This window comes from Rattus norvegicus, chromosome 19 (genome assembly GCF_036323735.1).
Source record: "Rattus norvegicus strain BN/NHsdMcwi chromosome 19, GRCr8, whole genome shotgun sequence".
NCBI classification, from domain to species: Eukaryota; Metazoa; Chordata; class Mammalia; order Rodentia; family Muridae; genus Rattus; species Rattus norvegicus.
In genome coordinates, this window is record NC_086037.1 from 50,341,452 (window position 1) to 50,360,166 (window position 18,715).

An 18,715-nucleotide genomic window follows, 5' to 3' on the forward strand; every position below is an offset into this window, starting at 1 on the left:
CTCCATCTCCCCCAGCCATCAGCCCCTGCAGGTGTGAACCTGCTGACACCTTCAGAGAGGTGAAAACCTGTGTCATAAAAAATGGAAATTTAGGGGTTGCGGATTTAGCTCAGTGGTAGAGCGCTTGCCTAGGAAGGGCAAGGCCCTGGGTTCGGTCCCCAGCTCCAAAAAAAAAGAACCAAAAAAAAAAAAAAAAAATGGAAATTTAGGGGGTTGGAGACCAGTTTAAGGCGCTTGAACTTACGGAGGACCCAAATTCAATTCCCAGCACCTACATGATGGGTTACAATCATCCACAATGTTCAATGGCATCCAATGCTCTCTTCTGACCAAACATGTACATGATGCACACATGTACATACATGCATACATACATACATACATGTAAAACGTTCATACACACTTTTAAGAAAATAAATAAAAAGAGGCTAGAAAGATAGCTTAGCAGTTAAGAACTCTGGATGTTCTTTCAGTGGAATTGAATCCCAGCACCCACATGGAGTTCACAAGCATCTACAACTCTAGTTCCAGGGGATCTGATGCCCTCCCTTTTCTGGCCTCCTGAACCACCAACCACACCTGAGGTAGTACACAGACAGGCATGTAGGCAAAACAGCAAAACACATAAAAATTAATAAAGGAGTGAATGAATTAAAAAACAATGAAAATTTAGATCAGAAGTAGACATGTGTCTGGAAAAGCCAAAATTCATATGAGGGTGGTATGAGTCTGACATGAGAAACTGGTCTTACATCGGCATAGACAGTTTTCTAAGGGACAGGTTAACAGGATGTAGAGGGAAGCTTGGGTACCCTCAGTCTGCTACACTCTTGTTTTCTAGCCCAGTTAGACCCTTCCAAAACTTGAATTCCCTTTAACCCTCAGAATTGTTTTGTCTCTCCTGCCACTTATTACTCAGAAATAGGATCTGTAACACTGTGACCCCTTCAGCATGTGGCCTTAGCTTTCTCTCCCCTAGATTCAAAATCTTAGTATTCTGCTAAGATCATTATGGGCCTATTATCACTCGTCCAGTCACAAAAAAATGTCTATTGAACATCCATGCTGGTTAGAGATGCACAGTTAAATCTTTAAAAAGCAACAATTTGCAAGTGAGTGATTCCTGTGTCACTTTACAGAGGCTCAGCATCATATAACCTAGCCTGATGAAGAACTCGAGAAATTCTAGTATTCAGAATTCTTCTAGCCCTGAACCTAAGCAGGCACAGGTGACTTACCAGAGGGTCTATTATAGCATTTCTTTGTATCTGTTTGTCCTTTATGTAGGCCCTTATATGAGCTGGATTATAGTTGGTTGTTTGAGCTGTAAGCTGAATGAACCAGGATGCTGCAGCAGGTACCCTCCATCAACAGAAGAGGTGACAGGGGACTAAAGACAAAGCCATTAGAGACAGCTCTCAGCCCTCAGGGATGATGGTTCAGTTCTTCATCTCATGTCTACTTGCTCTTATGCAGGAGACACGTTGCTGTTTGATATCACCACCTAAGAAAGCGGAGACAAAACTTCATAGCAAATGCCTACAATCCCAGTACTTAGAAGGCTTTGGAGCTACTTAGTGAGACCTTGTCTAAAAATAAAAACAAAACAAGGAAACCAGGAAAGGTAGACTATTGTTATCAAATGCACTCTATTCAAGAACATTTAAAATAAGGTATCAACAACAGTTCATGGTGGTTTATCCCTGTAAACCCAGTACTCGGGAGAATCACTGCCACTCTAAGTCCAGCCCTGTCTACAAAGTGAGACCTTGCTTCAAAAAACAAACAGAAAAATAATAAGGTGCTGAGGTATTTCCCTCTCTGCCTTAGTCTAGAAAGCCCTAGTCTACGGGCTGCTGAATAACTAGCATTTGCCTATTTTAGGTAGCTACCTTAAAAATCCCAGACAAGATTTTAGGTACTGGTTCCACATCACAAACCAGGACCAAGAAATTGCTGAGTAAATCCAAGAACAGTGTACTATCACCTAGCAGAGCCAGTCCTGACGTGTCCTCCTGGAGCACAGCCTGTATTTCACAGCAGACCATAAACAGCTTCCCAGATAAAATCAAATGAAAATATATACTAGCAAAATGTAATCTGAAGGGAAATCAGGAATAGGGATGGAGAAGGAGCAGCAAAAGAAAGAGAAAATGGATAGACAAGAAGGAACTTGCCCAGGGCAGCTATATCTGGGCAGGGACCCTGAGACTCTAGCCTGGGATTCATGAGGAGTCTAAGACTACGCCCTCAAATATTCCCTAGATTCTGATACTTCAGGTATCAGAAAAAGAAAAAAGGCTTGACAGGACCAACCTCAGCCTCAAACTAGCCCTATAATGCTGCTGTGAACCAAAGTCTAGAAGAGATATGCCCCAAGCTCATCAGCACAAGTCATAGTTTGGATGACTACAGAATGTCAGTACCTCGATGCTCTAATTTTCTCAAGTGTCTTTACTAGACACTTTTTCAATATTTTGGTTTTTTCAATATTTATTTATTTATTTATACTTTACATATAGGGGTGTTTTATCTACAAGTCTGTCTATGTATTATGTACCTCCCTTGTGCTTGTTGGGTAAGGGAATCCCCTGGGACTGGAGTTACAAAACATTTGTTGAGTTGCCATATGGGTACTGGGAATTGAACCTGGGTCCTCTAGAAAAGCTAGTGTTCTTAATCACTGATCCATCTTTCTATCTCTGTTCTAAGTTTTTCATTCTTAAATTCAAACAGTGGAAGAAAATATAAATTAGGCATTGAAAACTTTCTTCCCTCCTAGCCTCTCTAATCTCTCTGCCAGAGGTTATAACTCTGGACAGTGTAGGGCCTTTGCTTCCAAATGCTTGTTCAGGTACATACCTTTCAGTGTTTGACTACAGTGGGATCATGCCATGCTCAATGGCTTACAACTTTGCCCCTAACAATATATTTCTAAATCAGCACTTAGAAAGCTTCCTCTAGTGTTTCACTGTAAGGGCACTGCATGGGTTATCTAACCACGTCAACCACACTAATGAATAGATCACTGGTTTCAGTAGCCTCTCTTAATAACAAGGTTGCTCTGTGCTTGCTACCGTATGCTCAGCTATAAGATTTAATCCTATAAATGGGGTCACAAGGTCTTACAGTACATATACAGGCAATGTTTTGACAAGGTGACATTCTGCCTACCAGACTTGGTGATACACATCTGGAATTTAAATACCTGGAAGATAAAGGCAGAAGGATCAGAAGTTCAAAGTCATCCTAGTCTATATAGCAAACTAAAGGCCAGCCTCGGCTACATAGAGAGAACAGACCATCTCAAAATCCAAAAATAACCAACAACAAAAGCTGTGTGTGACCAGGCAGTGATACATGCATTCAATACCAGCACTGCACAGGCAGGTGGATCTCTTAAGTTCAAGGCCAGCCTGGTCTAAAGAGTGAGTTTCAGGATAGCCTTAGCTACACAGAGAAATCTTATCTAGAAAAACCAAAAAACAGAACAAAACAAACACACAAACTGTGTGTGTGTGTGTGTGTGTGTGTGTGTGTGTGTGTGTGTGTGTTCACATGTATTAGAGAAACAAAACCAACCACACTGAGAGATGTCAGCAATCTAGAGGGAAAGGGGAACTCCAGCGTGTTTCTCTCTCTGCCTTACTTGCTAAATTAGGCTGCATGCCAGATGTCCTTGTTAGGCTACATTGTACACATTCAGCCCACAGTCACCATTCTTTAGTCATCTAGCAAATGCATGGGCAGGCCTGGGCTTCTAAGGCAGGGTGCCCTGGCTGCAAGCCTAGAGGTGGCTGAGCACATCTATCTCCTTCCAGTCAGTGTTCTGATGACTTCCAGACTAGTGATTTAATTTAGTGCTACTTCCCCACATGCCTATTGGACTCCTCCCTCACACATCTAAGAGGGAACACCTCTTCTATCATTCTAGCCACGCTTAAGCCTGTCTTCCCCTCAGGGTTCCTTCACCTTAAAAATAGCTCCAGGGCTCACCCAAGTCTTTCCTGAAGTCAGACACCCAACTTCCAGCACCTCTTCCCCGATATCTAATAGAAAGTAGATTTTATCCCTTTTCAGATCTCTGACCCAGTCCTTCATCTCCTTAAGTGTCATGTCACCCAAAACCACCAGCCCATAGTTGACTCCTGAAAATCCAGAGCTCCAAAGCAGGTTTCTGTTTATATCATACAACTAATCCCTACCTCCTCCACAACTCCCCCCTGCTTCGTCCAGAAAGGGATCAAGTTCCTGATGGCTCACAGCTGCTTTCTGCCTTCCTGTAACCTCTATCCCCAATTTAGAGGTCTCATTCTCTTAAGCAGAAACAGCAACAAGCAGCAGACACAGCCATCAATGATCCATACCAGCTTTTTGATCCTTGGCCACCAGTGTCTCTTCATATAGTGAGGTCATTGACCAAGGCAATTGGGACAATACAGATCCTTAAATAAAAGAAGGAAAAACTTGAGGTATGTTTGAGGCTCAATCATTCACTGACTCATGTTTATTCCCTTCCCTCCATAGTGCAGAATGTCCATAGGTTACTGCCTTCCGCAAACATTTCTCCAATGTCCCACCTCTATTGTGATCACTAGATTGTTAGAACTGTGACATCTCTACCTTTGGATCATATCTAATTCTGATGGATTTAGAAGTGAGCTAGTTTAAGCTATACTTATTTCTAAATTCTAAATTCTGTTTAGTCTCCTTTGGCAAAACAAAGGAACTATGGAACACATAAATATTTTCACACAAAATGATATAAAGAAATTGCTAAGCATGGTGGTGTACACCTTTAATCTCAGCACCTGGGAGATAGAGGCAGGTGAATTCGAGTTCAAAGCCAGCCTGGTCTACAGAGAGAGTTCCAGGACAGCCAGGGCTAAATATTATCTCAAAAACCAAAACAAACCAAGCAAACAAAAAGAAGTTATTTTGGTTTTGTAGTTTTGGTTTTGTTCAAGACAAGGTCTCCTTATGAGCCAAAGCTGTCCTTGAACTCATCTTCCTACCTCAGTATCACAATTGCTAGGGTGAAATAAAAGGCATGTCCCCTCCCTCCGCTGTCCACATCTCTTCCATAGCCTGAGCAGTTTTCAGTAAATTTCAGTACTGAATATACCTATTTCAAAACTCATCACAATTTTAGGACATTTTTACCACCCTAAAAAGAAATTCACTCACATATTTATCCCTTCCCCACAAGTACCCTGTGCCTACCGAATACTAAATGCTGTTTTGAATTTTGGCATCTTGGGCACACCTGCCCTAGGTGAAGCCTATGTGATAGTTTTGTACCACTCATTCAAGACCCCACCATGACACCTGCTTCCTAGTAACTAAAGAAAGAATGACAGTGAGAACACTCGACTAGTCACTCAGCAACTAGCTCCACATTAGTAATTCACAAACATACTGAAGAGCCATGATCACCTCCCCTGGTGTCACAAGTTGTCATCACCTCTTATCAGATGCCTATAAGAACCTACAGACTGAGGCTGTAGAGTAGGCTCAGAAGTTAAGAGCACTTGCTCTTGAAGAAAACCCAGGTTCAATTCCCAGCACCCACACAGCAGATCATAACCACTGTAACTCCTCTAGAGGACCCAACATCATCTTCTAACCTCTAAAGGCACCAGATATGCACATGGTATACAGACATACATTTAAGTAAAACCCTCATACACATAAAATAATGAAATGTATCTTTAAAAGCAGTCTCTATCACAAACCTACTTTCCAATTGCAGTTACCTCTAAAAGTCAAGTTCCATACTCCAAACTCAAGGAAAAGCCCTCTGGATTTTGCAATCTTTCAAGAGTTGATCTCTGTCTAACTTTCCAGCCACATTCCTAGCCTTCCAAACAATTCATCAACACCAAATAACTTGTGACTAATGGAAGACAATATCAACATTTGTACCTTCAGTTTTATAAAACTGCTCACTAGCCCAGCCTAGAGTTCTAGGATCACGGGTTGAGGCCAGCCTGAGCTATATTTCAGACCCCCAGCATGCACATAAAACCATGGCATGATATTACACACCTGTAAACCCAGCTGGAGAAATGGGCAGAGAGCAGTGAACCCCGGTGCTCTCTATCCAGCCAGTGCCAGTATAGATGAAATGGCAAGTTCCATGTTCAATGAAAGCTCCTGCCTCACAAAAACATAAGACAGAGAGTGACAGAGGGTGATACCTGAGTTGACCTCTGGTTCCATGCATGCACAGGTGAGCAAAAATATTCATAACTCACACATGCCATATAGCTACACACACACACACACACACACACACACACACACACACACACACACACACGGCAGCCAAGCCAAATAAACTCCTACTAAGCAAAAGACAATATTAGTCTGATACATCTAAGCTTAAGAAATAAGATCCATTAATGTGTTTATATGCATGTAGTGTGCATGCAGATATGTATACATATGGAAACCAGAGGTCAATGTCAATTATCTTCCTCAGACACTCTCCATCACTCTCCATCGTTTTTTAGTTTGGTTTTGTTTGTTTGTTTGGTTGGTTTTTTGAGATAGAGTTTTCTCTGTGTAGCCACAGTTGGCCTGAAATTCACTCTATAGACTGGCCTAAAACTCAAAGATCTGCCTGCCTCTGCCTTCCTAGTAGTGAGACTAAAGGCATGGGCCACCACCACCCTGTTCCTTCTTATATTTTGATACTCTCACTGGCCAACAAGCACCAGGGTCCACCTGTCTCCTACATGTCCCACAAGCACTGGGGTTACAGATATGCACTGTGAGTCCTGCTTTTAAATGGATGCTGGGAAGCTGAAATCAGGTATTCATGCTTTCTGGTGTCTCAGGGTTCCTACTGCTGTGATAAGACATCATAGCCACGGCAACCTGGAGAGGAAAGGGTTTATTTGGATTATGCTTCCACATCACTGTTCATCAACAAAGGAAGTCAGACAGGGTAGGAACCTGGAGGCAGAAACCATGAAGGAGTCCTGTTTACTGGCTTGCTCTCCCTGGCTTGCTCACCCTGCTTTCTTACAGAGCTTAGGAACACTAGCCCAGAGGTAGCTCCACCCACAATGGACTGGGCCCTCCAACATCAATCAAAGAAAATGCCCTATAAGCTTGTTGCCTGCAGCCTGATCTTATGGAGGCATCTTCTTAATTGAGGCTCCCTCCTCTCTCATGACCCTAGCTTATGTCAAGTTGACATAAAAACTAGCCAACACATGTGGCAAGCACTTTTACCAACTGAGCAGTCTTCTAAGTCCCTCATTAGTGTTATGACAAACAAACCTCATTAGTATCTTTGAGTAAGGCTCAAGGACTCATCGTTCATCCATTCATCCATTCATTCAATCATTACTGAGAAAGGGTCTCAAAGATCCTACACTGGAATTGAACTCACTACATAACTAAGGGTGATCTAGAACTTCTGATTTTCCTGCCTTTACCTCTGCATATACATATCACCATATCCTGATTTTGTGATCCTGGGAATCAAATCCAGGATCTTGTATATTCTAGGCAATCACTACCAATTTAATTACATTTCCAGCCCAAGAATTCATTATTTTAAAAGCTAGTGAACGTGGGACCTACTGTCTCCTATATAGTATAAACTTTATTTCTGAGTAACCAAATAGTTGATAATTAAAAGCTCCCAATACCAAGAGTGGTGGGGCTCACCTTTAATCCCATCATGCAGGAGGAAGAAGTAAGAAAATCTTTTGAGTTTGAGGTCAGACTGGTCTACAAAGATAGTTCCAGGACAGCCAGGGCTATATAAACTTTTTTTTTAGATTTATTTATTTATTATATATAAGTACACTGTGGTTGTCTTCAGACACACCAGAAGAGGGCATCAGATCTCATTACAGATGGTTGTGAACTACCATGTGGTTGCTGGGATTTGAACTCAGGACCTCTGGAAGAGCAATCAGTACTCTTTTTTTTTTTTTTTTTTTGGTTCTTTTTTTCTTTTTTTCGGAGCTGGGGACCGAACCCAGGGCCTTGCGCTTCCTAGGTAAGCGCTCTACCACTGAGCTAAATCCCCAGCCCCTGCAATCAGTACTCTTAACCACTGAGCCATCTCTCCAGCCTATAAACATTCAAACATTCAAATATTCAAACAAACAAATGTTCTCAGGCATAGAACTATTCATGCAAGCAATTGTAGTAAAAACAGAGAGTATCAGTTACTCTTTGAATATGAACTATCCTCTCACAGGCTCAGGAACTGATAACCATCCCTAGCTAGCAGAGGTGTTTTGGTGGTGGTAGAAGCTTAAGAAGAGGGAACTATCTGAAAGAAGTAGGTCAATGAGGTTGTAGTATCTTTGAAAGCTTTACCGTCTTGATTGCCTTTGCTTCCTGACCACCATGAGGTAAGCAGCACTAATTCTCCATCTTTAATGACTTTCCTCGGCACAGGCCCAGAAACAATGGAGCCAATTTAAAATGCACTGAGGCTTCTGAAGCCATGAGCCCAAAACCCTTCCTCATTTAAACTGTCAGGCTTTTGTGTATACCCCAGGGGTCAGTGGACAACTTTACCCCATAGGAATGCTGAGATTATAGACATATATTAACATACCTGGCTTTATGTGGGTTCTAGAGACTCAAACTCAGGTCCTCACACCTGCTTGAAAAGGGATACCATCTAACACAATTTCCATCTTGCAGCCCTTAATAAAATAATGGTTTTGGTAAATAAATGCCAATGATTTCTTATGTCACAAAAGAGGAATAACTAGGCATTGGGGGTTTCCTAATGGAAGTGCAAGTCCAGGTGCAGTGGTGCATATCTCTAATCCCAGCACTCAGAAAGCAGGAACAGGCAGACCTATGTAAGTTCAAGGCCAGTCTGGTCTACACAAGTTCCAGGCCAACCATGGCTCCATACCAACACCCTGCCTCAAAAGAGAAAGAATAAAAACACAAATTACACATACATATGTAATTATACAGACACATACAGATATAGATCTATAAATCATGGTGTTCTGTTCCTACAATCCCAATACTTATGAGGCTAAGGAAAGACAATTATGATTTACAAGTCCAAGAACAACCTTGTTGTCATTATATAGTAAGACTTTGCATCAAAATAAATAAACAAGCAAAAACCATAAAAACCAAAAGGAATGCAGTCAGAATCAGAACCTAATCAAACATCTAGATCTAACTATTGATTTACGGGGCAAAAAGAAAGAGAAAGAAAAAGGCTAAAGATGTGGCTCAATGGTAGAGTGCCAGCTTTGCATGCCCAAGGCTCTAGGTTCAATCTCCAGTATCCATTCCCACTTTCTCCCCACCCCACTCCCCAAAAAAGAAAAGAAAAACAAAGGACAGGGGCTAGAAAATTGGCCTTAGCAGTTAGGAGCACTAGTTGTTCTTCCAGAGGATGGAGGTTTGATTCTCAGAACACACGTAGTGGCTTGAAACCATCTGTAACTCCAGTTCCAGGGGATCAAACACCCTCTTCTGGCATCTGTGGGAATGCTTGTGGTACACAGACATGCAGGTAAAATACCCACACACATAAAATTTGTGTATATATGTGTGTCTCTGTGAAGGTTTATACATGTGAATTCAGTCCCTGAAGAGATCAAAAGAACTCTCCTTGGAATGAGAGTTAAGAACACTTGGCAACTGCCTGATGTGGGTGCTGGGAATTAAACTCCAGTGCTGAGAAGAGTGACTTGTGCTCTTAGTCACAGTAATCTCTCCTCCCTTGATTATAATAATAATAATAATAATAATAATAATAACGATAATGATGATGATAATGATAATGATAATATTTTTTTCTTTTTTTTTAAATAAATTCAAGGGGCAGGCAAACATATATAGCTGAAGTACAATGAGCAAAATTGAGATAGATGGAAAGCCTATTAACCATTGGCTTTAATTGGTTCAACCTCTTCATTAAATTAGAAAGACTAGAGACAGATAATATACTAAAATATTTGAGTGGCTGGAGAGATGGCTCAGCAGTTAAGAGCACTGACAGCTCTTCCAGAGGTCCTGAGTTCAATTCCCAGCAACCACATGGTGGCTCACAACCATTTGTAATGGGATCAAATGACCCTTTCTGGTATCTGTTGTCTGAAGAGAACAACAGTACACTCACATACATAAAATAAATAAATCTTAAAATATTTGAGCCAGACATGGTAGCTCACAGCTCTCAACATTAAACTGGGATGAGAGAGATCAATCTGTAGCCAGTCTGGGCTACATAGGGAGTTCCAGGATAGTCAGGGATTATAATACCCCAACTGGATCAACAAGACAAATCACCACTTGGCAGTGGCAGCACACACCTTTAATCCTAGCAGTTGCAGGGCAGAGGCAGGAGGATTTCTGTGAGTTCAAGGCTAGCCTGATCCACAGGACAAGTTCCAGGACAGCTGGGGCTGCACAGAGAAACCCTGTCTTGGGGGAAAAAAAGAAGAAGCAAATCACCACCCTAAAAACAATTTGAGAGAGTTCAGTGAGTAAAGACATTTGTTAAACAAACCCAGATTTCAAGGTGGAAAGAGAAAACCAACTCCTGAAGGTTATCATCAGAGAGACTTCCACATAAGCATATGGCTGAGTGTACCTGTACCTCATACACATACATCATACAGATAACACCCCCTAAAATTCTTGAGAGCATCAGGACTGAAGTGTGAGAGTGTGTGTGTGTGTGTGTGTGTGTGTGTGTGTGTGTGTGTGTGTATCCTGATTAAACTTTTAGAACTTTTAGCTAGGCATGGTGACCCACAACTTCAATCCCAGCACTCTGGAGGCAGAAGTAGAAGGACCTTTGAGTTCTGAGGCCAGGCTGGTATACAAAAAGAGTTTCAGGTCAGCCAGGGCTGTTATATATAGAAACCCTGTCTCAAAAAGCCATTCATAAATAAATAAATAAATAAATAAATAAATAATAAAAACTAGAAGCAATCATAAACCTAATACTAAGTACATACATTTTAAATTTTCTTTAATTTTTTAATCTTTTAAAAAACTTTTTATTACTTTATTTTATGTGCATATATTTTGCCTGCATATGTGTCTGTGAAGCACATGCATGACTGGTACCCTCAGAGGCCAGAAGAGGGGTTCAGATTCCCTGGCACTGGAATTGCAAATGCCTGTGAGCTCCCATGTGGATGCTGACCACTAAATACATATTTGATTATATTAAACTATTATGGGTGTTTTCTTTTGTTTGCGTGTTTTTATGCAGTGTCTTATGTATTCCAGGATGGTCTTAAACAACCTACATAGCAGATGGTGATCTTGAATTTCTGATTTTCCTGTCTCTACCTCTAGAGTGCTGCAATTATAGAGGTGAGCCATTAAGCCCAGTTTTGCAGAGCTGTGAACTAAAGACTTTATAGATAATAGGCAAGCACTCCACTAACTAAGTTTACCTTCTTATTTCCTCTCTCACTTTTGTTTTTGAGACAGGGTCTCAGTATGCTGCCCAGGCTGTCCTCACCACCAGTCTCTCAAATACTGGGAGTGCAGGCCTTTGCCAATTACTGGTTTGTTTAATTTATATGGTACAAATGCTACATGTATGCATAAGTGTGTGAGAGTACAAATGGAGACCAGCCTTGATGTCAGGTGTCTTACCACTCTCCAATTTATTTCTGAGACAGGGTCTCTCACTGACCTCAAGTCTCCTTTGCCTTAAGACACTGTCTTTACTTCCTGAGCCTTGGAATTACACTTTATGTGGGTGCAGTCTTTGCATTTGCTGGACAAACTATATCCACTCGAGTCATCTCTCCAGTCTTTATTACTTTTTAAAATAATAATAATTTTATTCCATTTTAATGTCATGAACTTTTTCAGAATTATTGAGATATTTGCAGATGAAAAATCTAGCAATAGCAGTCTGAAGCCCAGGCTTTTAGTATCACCTTCAAAAGCATAGAAAGCAAACCTTTGTGCAAAGGAGGTTTGGGTAACTGTTTCCTGCTTTTCTATTTTTTTTCATGTTATTTTATGTGTGCGGGTGTTTGCTTGCATGTATGTTTGTGTACCATGTAGATACAATGCCCACGGAGGCCGGAAGAGGGTGTTGGATCCAGTGGAAACTGGAGTTACAAACTCTAGTGAGCCATGAGGGTGTTAGAAATTTAACCTGGGTCCTCTCGAAGAACAGCCAATGCTCTTAACTGCTGAACTATCTCTCTAGCCTCTCCTGATTTTAAAAGCACCACCCTGAGCCTGGCAGTGGTAGCCAGGTCTTTAATCCTGGCACTTGAGAGGTAGAGACAGACAGATCTCTGAGTTCAAGGCTAGACTGATCTACAGAGGGAGTTCCAGAACAACCAGGGATACACAGAGAAACCATGTCTCAAAATAAAACAAACAAATAAAAAGCACCACTCTGTGAAGGTCAGAGGACACTCTGTGGGAGCTGGATTTTCTCCTCCTTTTATGTGAATCCGAAGGACTAAATTCAGGTCATCTGGCTTGGCAGCAAGTGCTGAGCTACCTCGATGGCCTTCTTTCCTGCTTCTGATAATGTTCTGTCCATAAAAGTCCTGAATATCTCCAGCATACAAAGAACTGGGATCCAAAACATATGTCAGGAAATTTCTAGAAAAATATCACTGACAAATACCATAGAGTTATGATTGAATGGAGGAGACAACATTCTAGTCAACCATGGCCATCTTTTCAAAGAGGAAGTTGGCTGTCAGGTATGGAACTCACACCTGTAAACCCAGCATTTAGGAAGACTTTGCTAATTCTTTTTTTTTTTTTTTTGACTTTGCTAATTCTTGACAAGCCAGGGATATATCGTAAATTCAAAGCCAACCTTGGCTACAAAGTGTTGGCAAATTGCCCCAACAAACAGAGATAGATAATATTTAGATAGATAGATAGATAGATAGATAGATAGATAGATAGATGATAGATAGATAGATTTGATTGATTAGATAGATTAGATTGATTGATTGATTTGGTTGATTAGATAGATAGATAGATAGATAGATAGATAGATAGATAGATAGGATGAATGAATAGGGGCTGGAGAGATACTGTAGCAGTTAAGAGCACTGGCTGGTCTTCCAGAGGACCTAGGTTCAATTCCCAAACCCACATGGTTCAGACATCTGTTACTCCAGCTCCAGGGGACACAACTTCTGCTATGGTCTCCAAAGGCACCCCAACTCATATGCACATGTCCACTCATACATATGCACATTATCATTTAAAATAAACACAAAAGTACAAAAACAATTTCAGCTATTTAGGAAGCTAAAAGGAGGACCACAATATCAAAGCCAGCCTAAGCTACAGAGTACAGGCCAGCAAGTGTAACTGAAAAAATCCTGTCTCAAAACAAAAAGGCTGTGGCTACAGTCCAGAGGTTAAACCACTTGCCAAGTGTCTATAATGCTTAACTCAGTGGGAGGAAAGAGGTGGTGGTGGGGCAGTGCTTAATGAGTGAAGAAGGAAGCAGAGAGAAAAGTAAGTCAAGTGACAGACAAATTAAACTAACAATTACTGGATGCTGGTCTTATCTTTAGTTCTTACTGGGTTCTTTCTTCATGCTGGGCTAAGTGTTTCACACAAAGTAGCATTGTGGCCATCTCACAGTCTTTATGAGACAGATGGTGCTTATATGGCCAATGAAAAAGTCCATATCTAAGGACATTAAACAATTTGCCAACAATAACCCAGTAACTGACAGGGTGAGATTGAAGCCCATGTTTGTTTGACTCTGAAGTCCTATTACCTCTGAGCACCAAGTGCTGGGGTACACTGTGTGTAAAGGAGAAGAGTATGTGTAAAAGAGCAAGGAATCCATAATGCTAATGGAAAGATCTGGATGGCATTCCACAGGGGAGCTCACTGCTAAACAGTTCATCAGGAAGAATATCCTAGTATGATTTTTATCAATGATAGGGTGTCTGCTGCAAAGACAGAAACACAGGCTCCCGAAAATCCTACAGGGGAGCAGGCAGAGCTGGAGTAAGAAAAGCCAGAAGCCAGAAGAGGTAACAGTGTTCACCTTTAGATTTATCTAAATAAGGCTCTTCCTCAAAAAAAAAAACTAAACATCTTTGTAACAGGAAAAAAAATCTTCCTCAAGTTCCAGTCAATCCACAGAACTCACATTAAGTGCCAACTACTTGTTAAGCCCTGCCCCAGGCAGCCTACTTCTCTTCTAAGGTTTGGGGCTGGATCCCACAACCCAGCATCTTGAACCACTCCTTCCTCGCTTCCACTCAAATAATAAAGGTGAACAATTTTTCTTGCAGGTTAACGTTAAAATCATAAAATCCACAACTGCTCTTTAATTTTAATAAGTTTCCTATTTTAACGTTATTTTTCACTTAGGGGGCCATTTTTCAAGGTAAACAATAACTGCATGAGCTCAACTTAACCTCCGAAGTAATTTCTACATTGGGTGAATCACCCAGCCTCTTCCAGCTACAAGTACCTTTCTTCAAAGGAATCCTTTAGGATTCAGAGATGGGAATTCATGTTCCTATCCTTCACTACCATCTGGTTAAAGGGCCTGAATTAGGGACATCTCTAGCTTAGAACATCTGCTACAATTGAGCTTGAGAATCATCTCACTTCAGATCAGTGGTTCTCAACCTTCCTAAAGCTGCAACCCTTTAAAACATCTCATGCTGTGGTGACCCCCAACTATAAAATTATTTTCATTGCTGCTTCATAACTGTAATTTTGCTAGTTATTAGCCATAAATATCTGTGTTTTTCGAAGGTCTTTGACGACCCATATGAACCTCAGAGGGATTGCGACCCACAAGTTGGAAACTGCTGCTTTAGATTTGTGTGTTAAGAAAGGGGATCTAGGGGTTGGGGATTTAGCTCAGTGGTAGAGCGCTTGCCTAGCAAGCACAAGGCCCTGGGTTCGGTCCTCAGCTCCAAAAAAGAAAAAAGAAAAAAAAAAAAGAAAAAAAAGAAAGGGGAACTCAGCTTCTGTCACTCTTGTGTAACCCCAACAGGCACTGCCTCTCGCTAGTGGGGGTGAAGGCGGGTTGGGGTCATATACTTGTACGTGAACTTCAGATTTACAGAGCCACTTCTTGCTTTCCCAAACACTACACACACAGACAGCGGTTCAGAGCTGGGAGGAACCTCTCGCTAAACTGGCTTAGCAATTCCCCAGGAAGACTCAACCCTCAGACAACATCAAGACACAATGATTCTAAAGACCTTGGGGGAGGAGAGAAGCTTCTCCACCTAACTTCCCTATGCACTGCCACTCAACTGACCTAGGGTTGGGCCAGGGTGAAGAAGCTTGAAGGCGCACACCTCCCACCTGCTAACCAATCCTCAGGGACCCGTCCTTCTAAATTACAGGACTAGCTCAATGATGTTAGAGGCAACCCAAGCAGAGGCAAACCACTGCGGTTCTTAAAGTCTTGTTTACGTCTGGGCCCCGAGCAGAGCCGCAGCTATAGGTAGACTCCTTTCTGACATGCCCACGATGGATTCCCAGAGGCCTCGCAGGCCCAAGACCCGCCGTTTCCGGCTTCCCGGCTCAGGGCGGCCTACATTCGGGCCTTTCAAGGCCCCCTCAGACAGCCCGGACCCGTGGCTCACCCTCGAGCGTCTCGCACTGCACCAGGTTGAGGTAGTCCGCCTGGCTGAGCACCCCGGCCTTCAGGCCGCGCACTAATCCCTCCAAGTAGCCATTGTCCACGTTGAAATAAAGCTCCGGGAAGAACGACATGGCTGCGGCGGGGGCGGCGGGACCAGATAGCCCCGATCTGCCCGCACGCAACTCGACTCGGGGGATCAGCTGACGCGGCACCCGCAGCAGGCTGTCAAGTGCGTCAGGTGACGCACTGCATCTCACGTGACCACAATGGGGCTGGCTCTTAAATGTATCCAGCTTCCGGGCCCCCTGGCGCGCATGCGTTCCTCTGGAGTGACCGCCCTCCGAGCGCCTGCGCACTAGAGAAAGGTGAGCCTTCAGCGCCTAATCGAGAGCAAAGTAATGTCGATGTTGGAAATCGACCGCGTGGTGGTGCTAATACCCTCAGGATTCGAACGGGACCCTCAGTTTAGTTTTCCCGGGTTAGGCGCTTCTGTCTGGCTCCGTTAGGGCCAACCGGATAAAACCGAGCATGTATGCTGTTCCTTATGCTGTGGAGACTATCTCCTACTAGACGGAAACCGAGGTCCAGGGAGAGTGGGGGAGGGTTTTGGAGCCAAATGTTTTTCCTCTAGTTAAGACTTTACACCCGGTTGCACTAGTTCTCTAGGACCGACTTGCGACCTCCTGCTTTCCCCAAAAGGGCCTGGTGTCTTAAAATCGTTCATTATATGACAAAGATGATGCGGTAGCCTAGACCCTGAGGTTATGGTATGTGTAATTGCAGCATGACGACGACGCCCCCCCCCCACTTTGGTGAGCCCAACAACCCTTTCACAGTCACATTTGAAATAACCACAGCTTTAGAGTTAGTCCCATCGTTTATTCGCGTCCCCTGCCTTTGCCCAACATCCGTTGGCTAGGGGCGGCTGCAGAGGTTCGTGGTGCCAGTACCTAGCTTGCGGCAGTAGCAAAAGGTATTGAAGAAGCGGCAGTAGCACGTGGCGCACAGGTCGCAGCAAGGTACCTGTTGTCCCAAGCAGGACTCGTGCAGCCTTACACAGCGACGCGGAGAACGAGACTCGCGGTTCTGTGGATCTAGCACCTGCGTTCGTAAGGGAGTAAGGTTCAGGAAACTCTCGAATCCCGATCCCAATAGGATGGCAGTGGAGTGTGGGTCAGGGATGGTCTGCAGTTCTGCCCAGGTTGGGTAGTCCGGGAGTGGGGATAGATGATGGCATCTGATGCTCCCTACCTTCTACTTTATCCCTTTCCCTAAGGAGTTACCTCTGCCAAAGCTTCTGCCTTCTGCAGCAGAACATCTTCTGCTCGGTCTGCTGCTGTCTTCTTCAGACTTAGACCTGGGACAGAAGATGTGAGGGCCACACCCACCTCCCCCCCCACCCCACCCCCCGTACCCACCTCCAAGGTTAAGCTTGGGACTAGGGAAGGAGGGTTTAGCCTGGGCAGGCAGATCTGTGGCCAGCAATTGTGTTTGCCCCACACATTCCCAACCTGACCATACTCACCTGAGAACTCTGGGAACAGGGCCTGGTCAGACCTTCTGATGCCCTTCAGTGGTGCCACGCCCATATGGACCCCCAATGTGGGAGGCAGTGCCAGCAGCAGGACACAGCTCAGCAACATTGCAGTCAGCATGGCCTGACTCAGCAGGAAAAAAAAAAACCATTTAGTCTCTCCTCATCCTTAGAGTACCCTACCAATGCTGAGAGAGATGTTCCCAGAAAGTTCCGGCGCAGTCTTTGTGCTTACCTTTGCTTGTTGATCCTTGCCTAAGGAGTTCCTGGCCACTTGTGCCCTGAGCTTATATGGCAGGGTCTAATAAAGGGCCCACACGTGACTACTTCCTGTAGCTAGGGCATGAGGGGCCTCCCTGGAAAATAAGAGTCACAATTCAGGCTTTCTCCCTAGAACCTGAACTTTTGGGTGTTCTATTAGAACATCTCCAATTTGACATGAGACAGCCAGGAACCAATTAAACTTTCGGAACAAGATAGGGTGTCCACACCCCAAAATTTCCATAAGAGCAGAACCTAGGGATGGGTCAGGCTAGAACCATTAGCAATAATAAGGCAGGCGGCCCTCTGATCTTAATTTAATTTCTGCCCCCACAGATGTTCACTTAGTCTCCCTAGGACATGTTATTTCCTTTGCTTCCAGGAACTTTGGTCAAGGGCACCAAAGAGGGTCAGTGAATGTCACCAGGCAGCAGTGAAGTGAAAAACTAGACCCAAGGTATCTTTGGAAGAGAGATCAAAAAAGCCCTTACAGACGAAACCAAGCCCTCCTGGCTCTCCCTCCTCTTTCCCTTCTTTAAGACCCCTACTCTTATTCCCATCCCCAAGCCCCCTTTCTACCTTGGGTTCCTGGAAACCATGAGAGCAGAACACACTGTTCCCAGGGTGGGCATTCAGCTTCAGAGTAAAAAGCTTTCAGGCTGCCTGCTTCATTAGTGTTAATGGCTGCTCCCTTCTGCCTTGTGTTGTCAGGTCTCTGCCTACACCTGGCCTCATCAGCGTGAGGACATGGTGAGGACTGCCCATTTGTGGGTATAACAGACCCCCTTGGCTTTTTTTTATGATAGGGTCTTATTTTGTAAGACCAGGCTCCCCTCCAACTTAGAGAAATCCACCTGACTCTACCTCCTAAGTGCTGGGATTAAAGGCATCCACCATGACAGTGAGTTTTTTGTTGTTTTTGCCTGCATGTGTGTATGTACACCAAGTACATGTCCAGTACCCAAGAAGGTCAAAAGAAGGCTTTTGGGCCTCCTATAACTAGAGTTACAAATGATTGTGAACCACCATTTAGGTGCTAGGAACTGAATCTGAGTCCTCTGAAAAAAGCAACAAATGTTCTTAACCTCTGAGACAACTCTCCAACCCCTCTTTACTGGCCTTTCTAAAAAAAATCATACACATGCTCATTTGGAGAAGGAATACACCCCCAGTGCACAAGGCAATAAGAAAAAATGAAAGAGCTGTCAGATATTCAGCCTTGTCCACACTGACTCTTCTGATGAGGTGGTTGCCTGAGGAAATCCTCCTTCCAAGAATGAAAAAAGCAGATTGCCCTCTGGTGGCCTTCTCTAGAGTCCACATCAATGGCT

At 43.4% G+C, this 18,715-nt stretch overlaps 2 protein-coding genes and 1 long non-coding RNA gene across 5 annotated transcripts in view; all 3 read right to left on the reverse strand.

The window, feature by feature from the left end:
- Window positions 1-15,797, reverse strand: part of Atp6v0d1 (ATPase H+ transporting V0 subunit D1) — a 43,981-nt gene extending 28,184 nt beyond the window's left edge. The window contains exon 1 of the mRNA NM_001011927.1: window positions 15,591-15,797. Within this exon, the coding sequence (NP_001011927.1) occupies window positions 15,591-15,720 (130 nt within the window). The 5' untranslated portion in view covers window positions 15,721-15,797. The remainder of the gene's footprint in view (window positions 1-15,590) is intronic.
- LOC134483348 (uncharacterized) lies at window positions 1,239-15,583 on the reverse strand. The gene is made up of 2 exons (XR_010060207.1): window positions 4,368-15,583; window positions 1,239-1,504 (listed from the first exon to the last, which is right to left on the reverse strand). It is a non-coding gene; the product is annotated as an uncharacterized LOC134483348 (long non-coding RNA).
- Window positions 15,798-16,447: 650 nt separating the features above from the next.
- Agrp (agouti related neuropeptide) overlaps window positions 16,448-18,715 on the reverse strand; it is a 38,860-nt gene continuing 36,592 nt past the window's right edge. For 2 of the 3 annotated variants that reach the window (XM_063277802.1, XM_063277803.1), the window contains exons 2-5: window positions 17,359-17,479; window positions 17,115-17,247; window positions 16,873-16,946; window positions 16,448-16,690 (exon numbers count right to left, since the gene is read on the reverse strand). In XM_063277802.1, the coding sequence (XP_063133872.1) occupies window positions 16,505-16,690; window positions 16,873-16,946; window positions 17,115-17,244 (390 nt within the window). In that variant the 5' untranslated portion in view covers window positions 17,245-17,247; window positions 17,359-17,479 and the 3' untranslated portion in view covers window positions 16,448-16,504. Of the gene's footprint in view, window positions 16,691-16,872; window positions 16,947-17,114; window positions 17,248-17,358; window positions 17,480-17,963; window positions 18,047-18,715 lie in introns of those variants that run through there. The other variant, NM_033650.1, reaches the window with a different exon arrangement.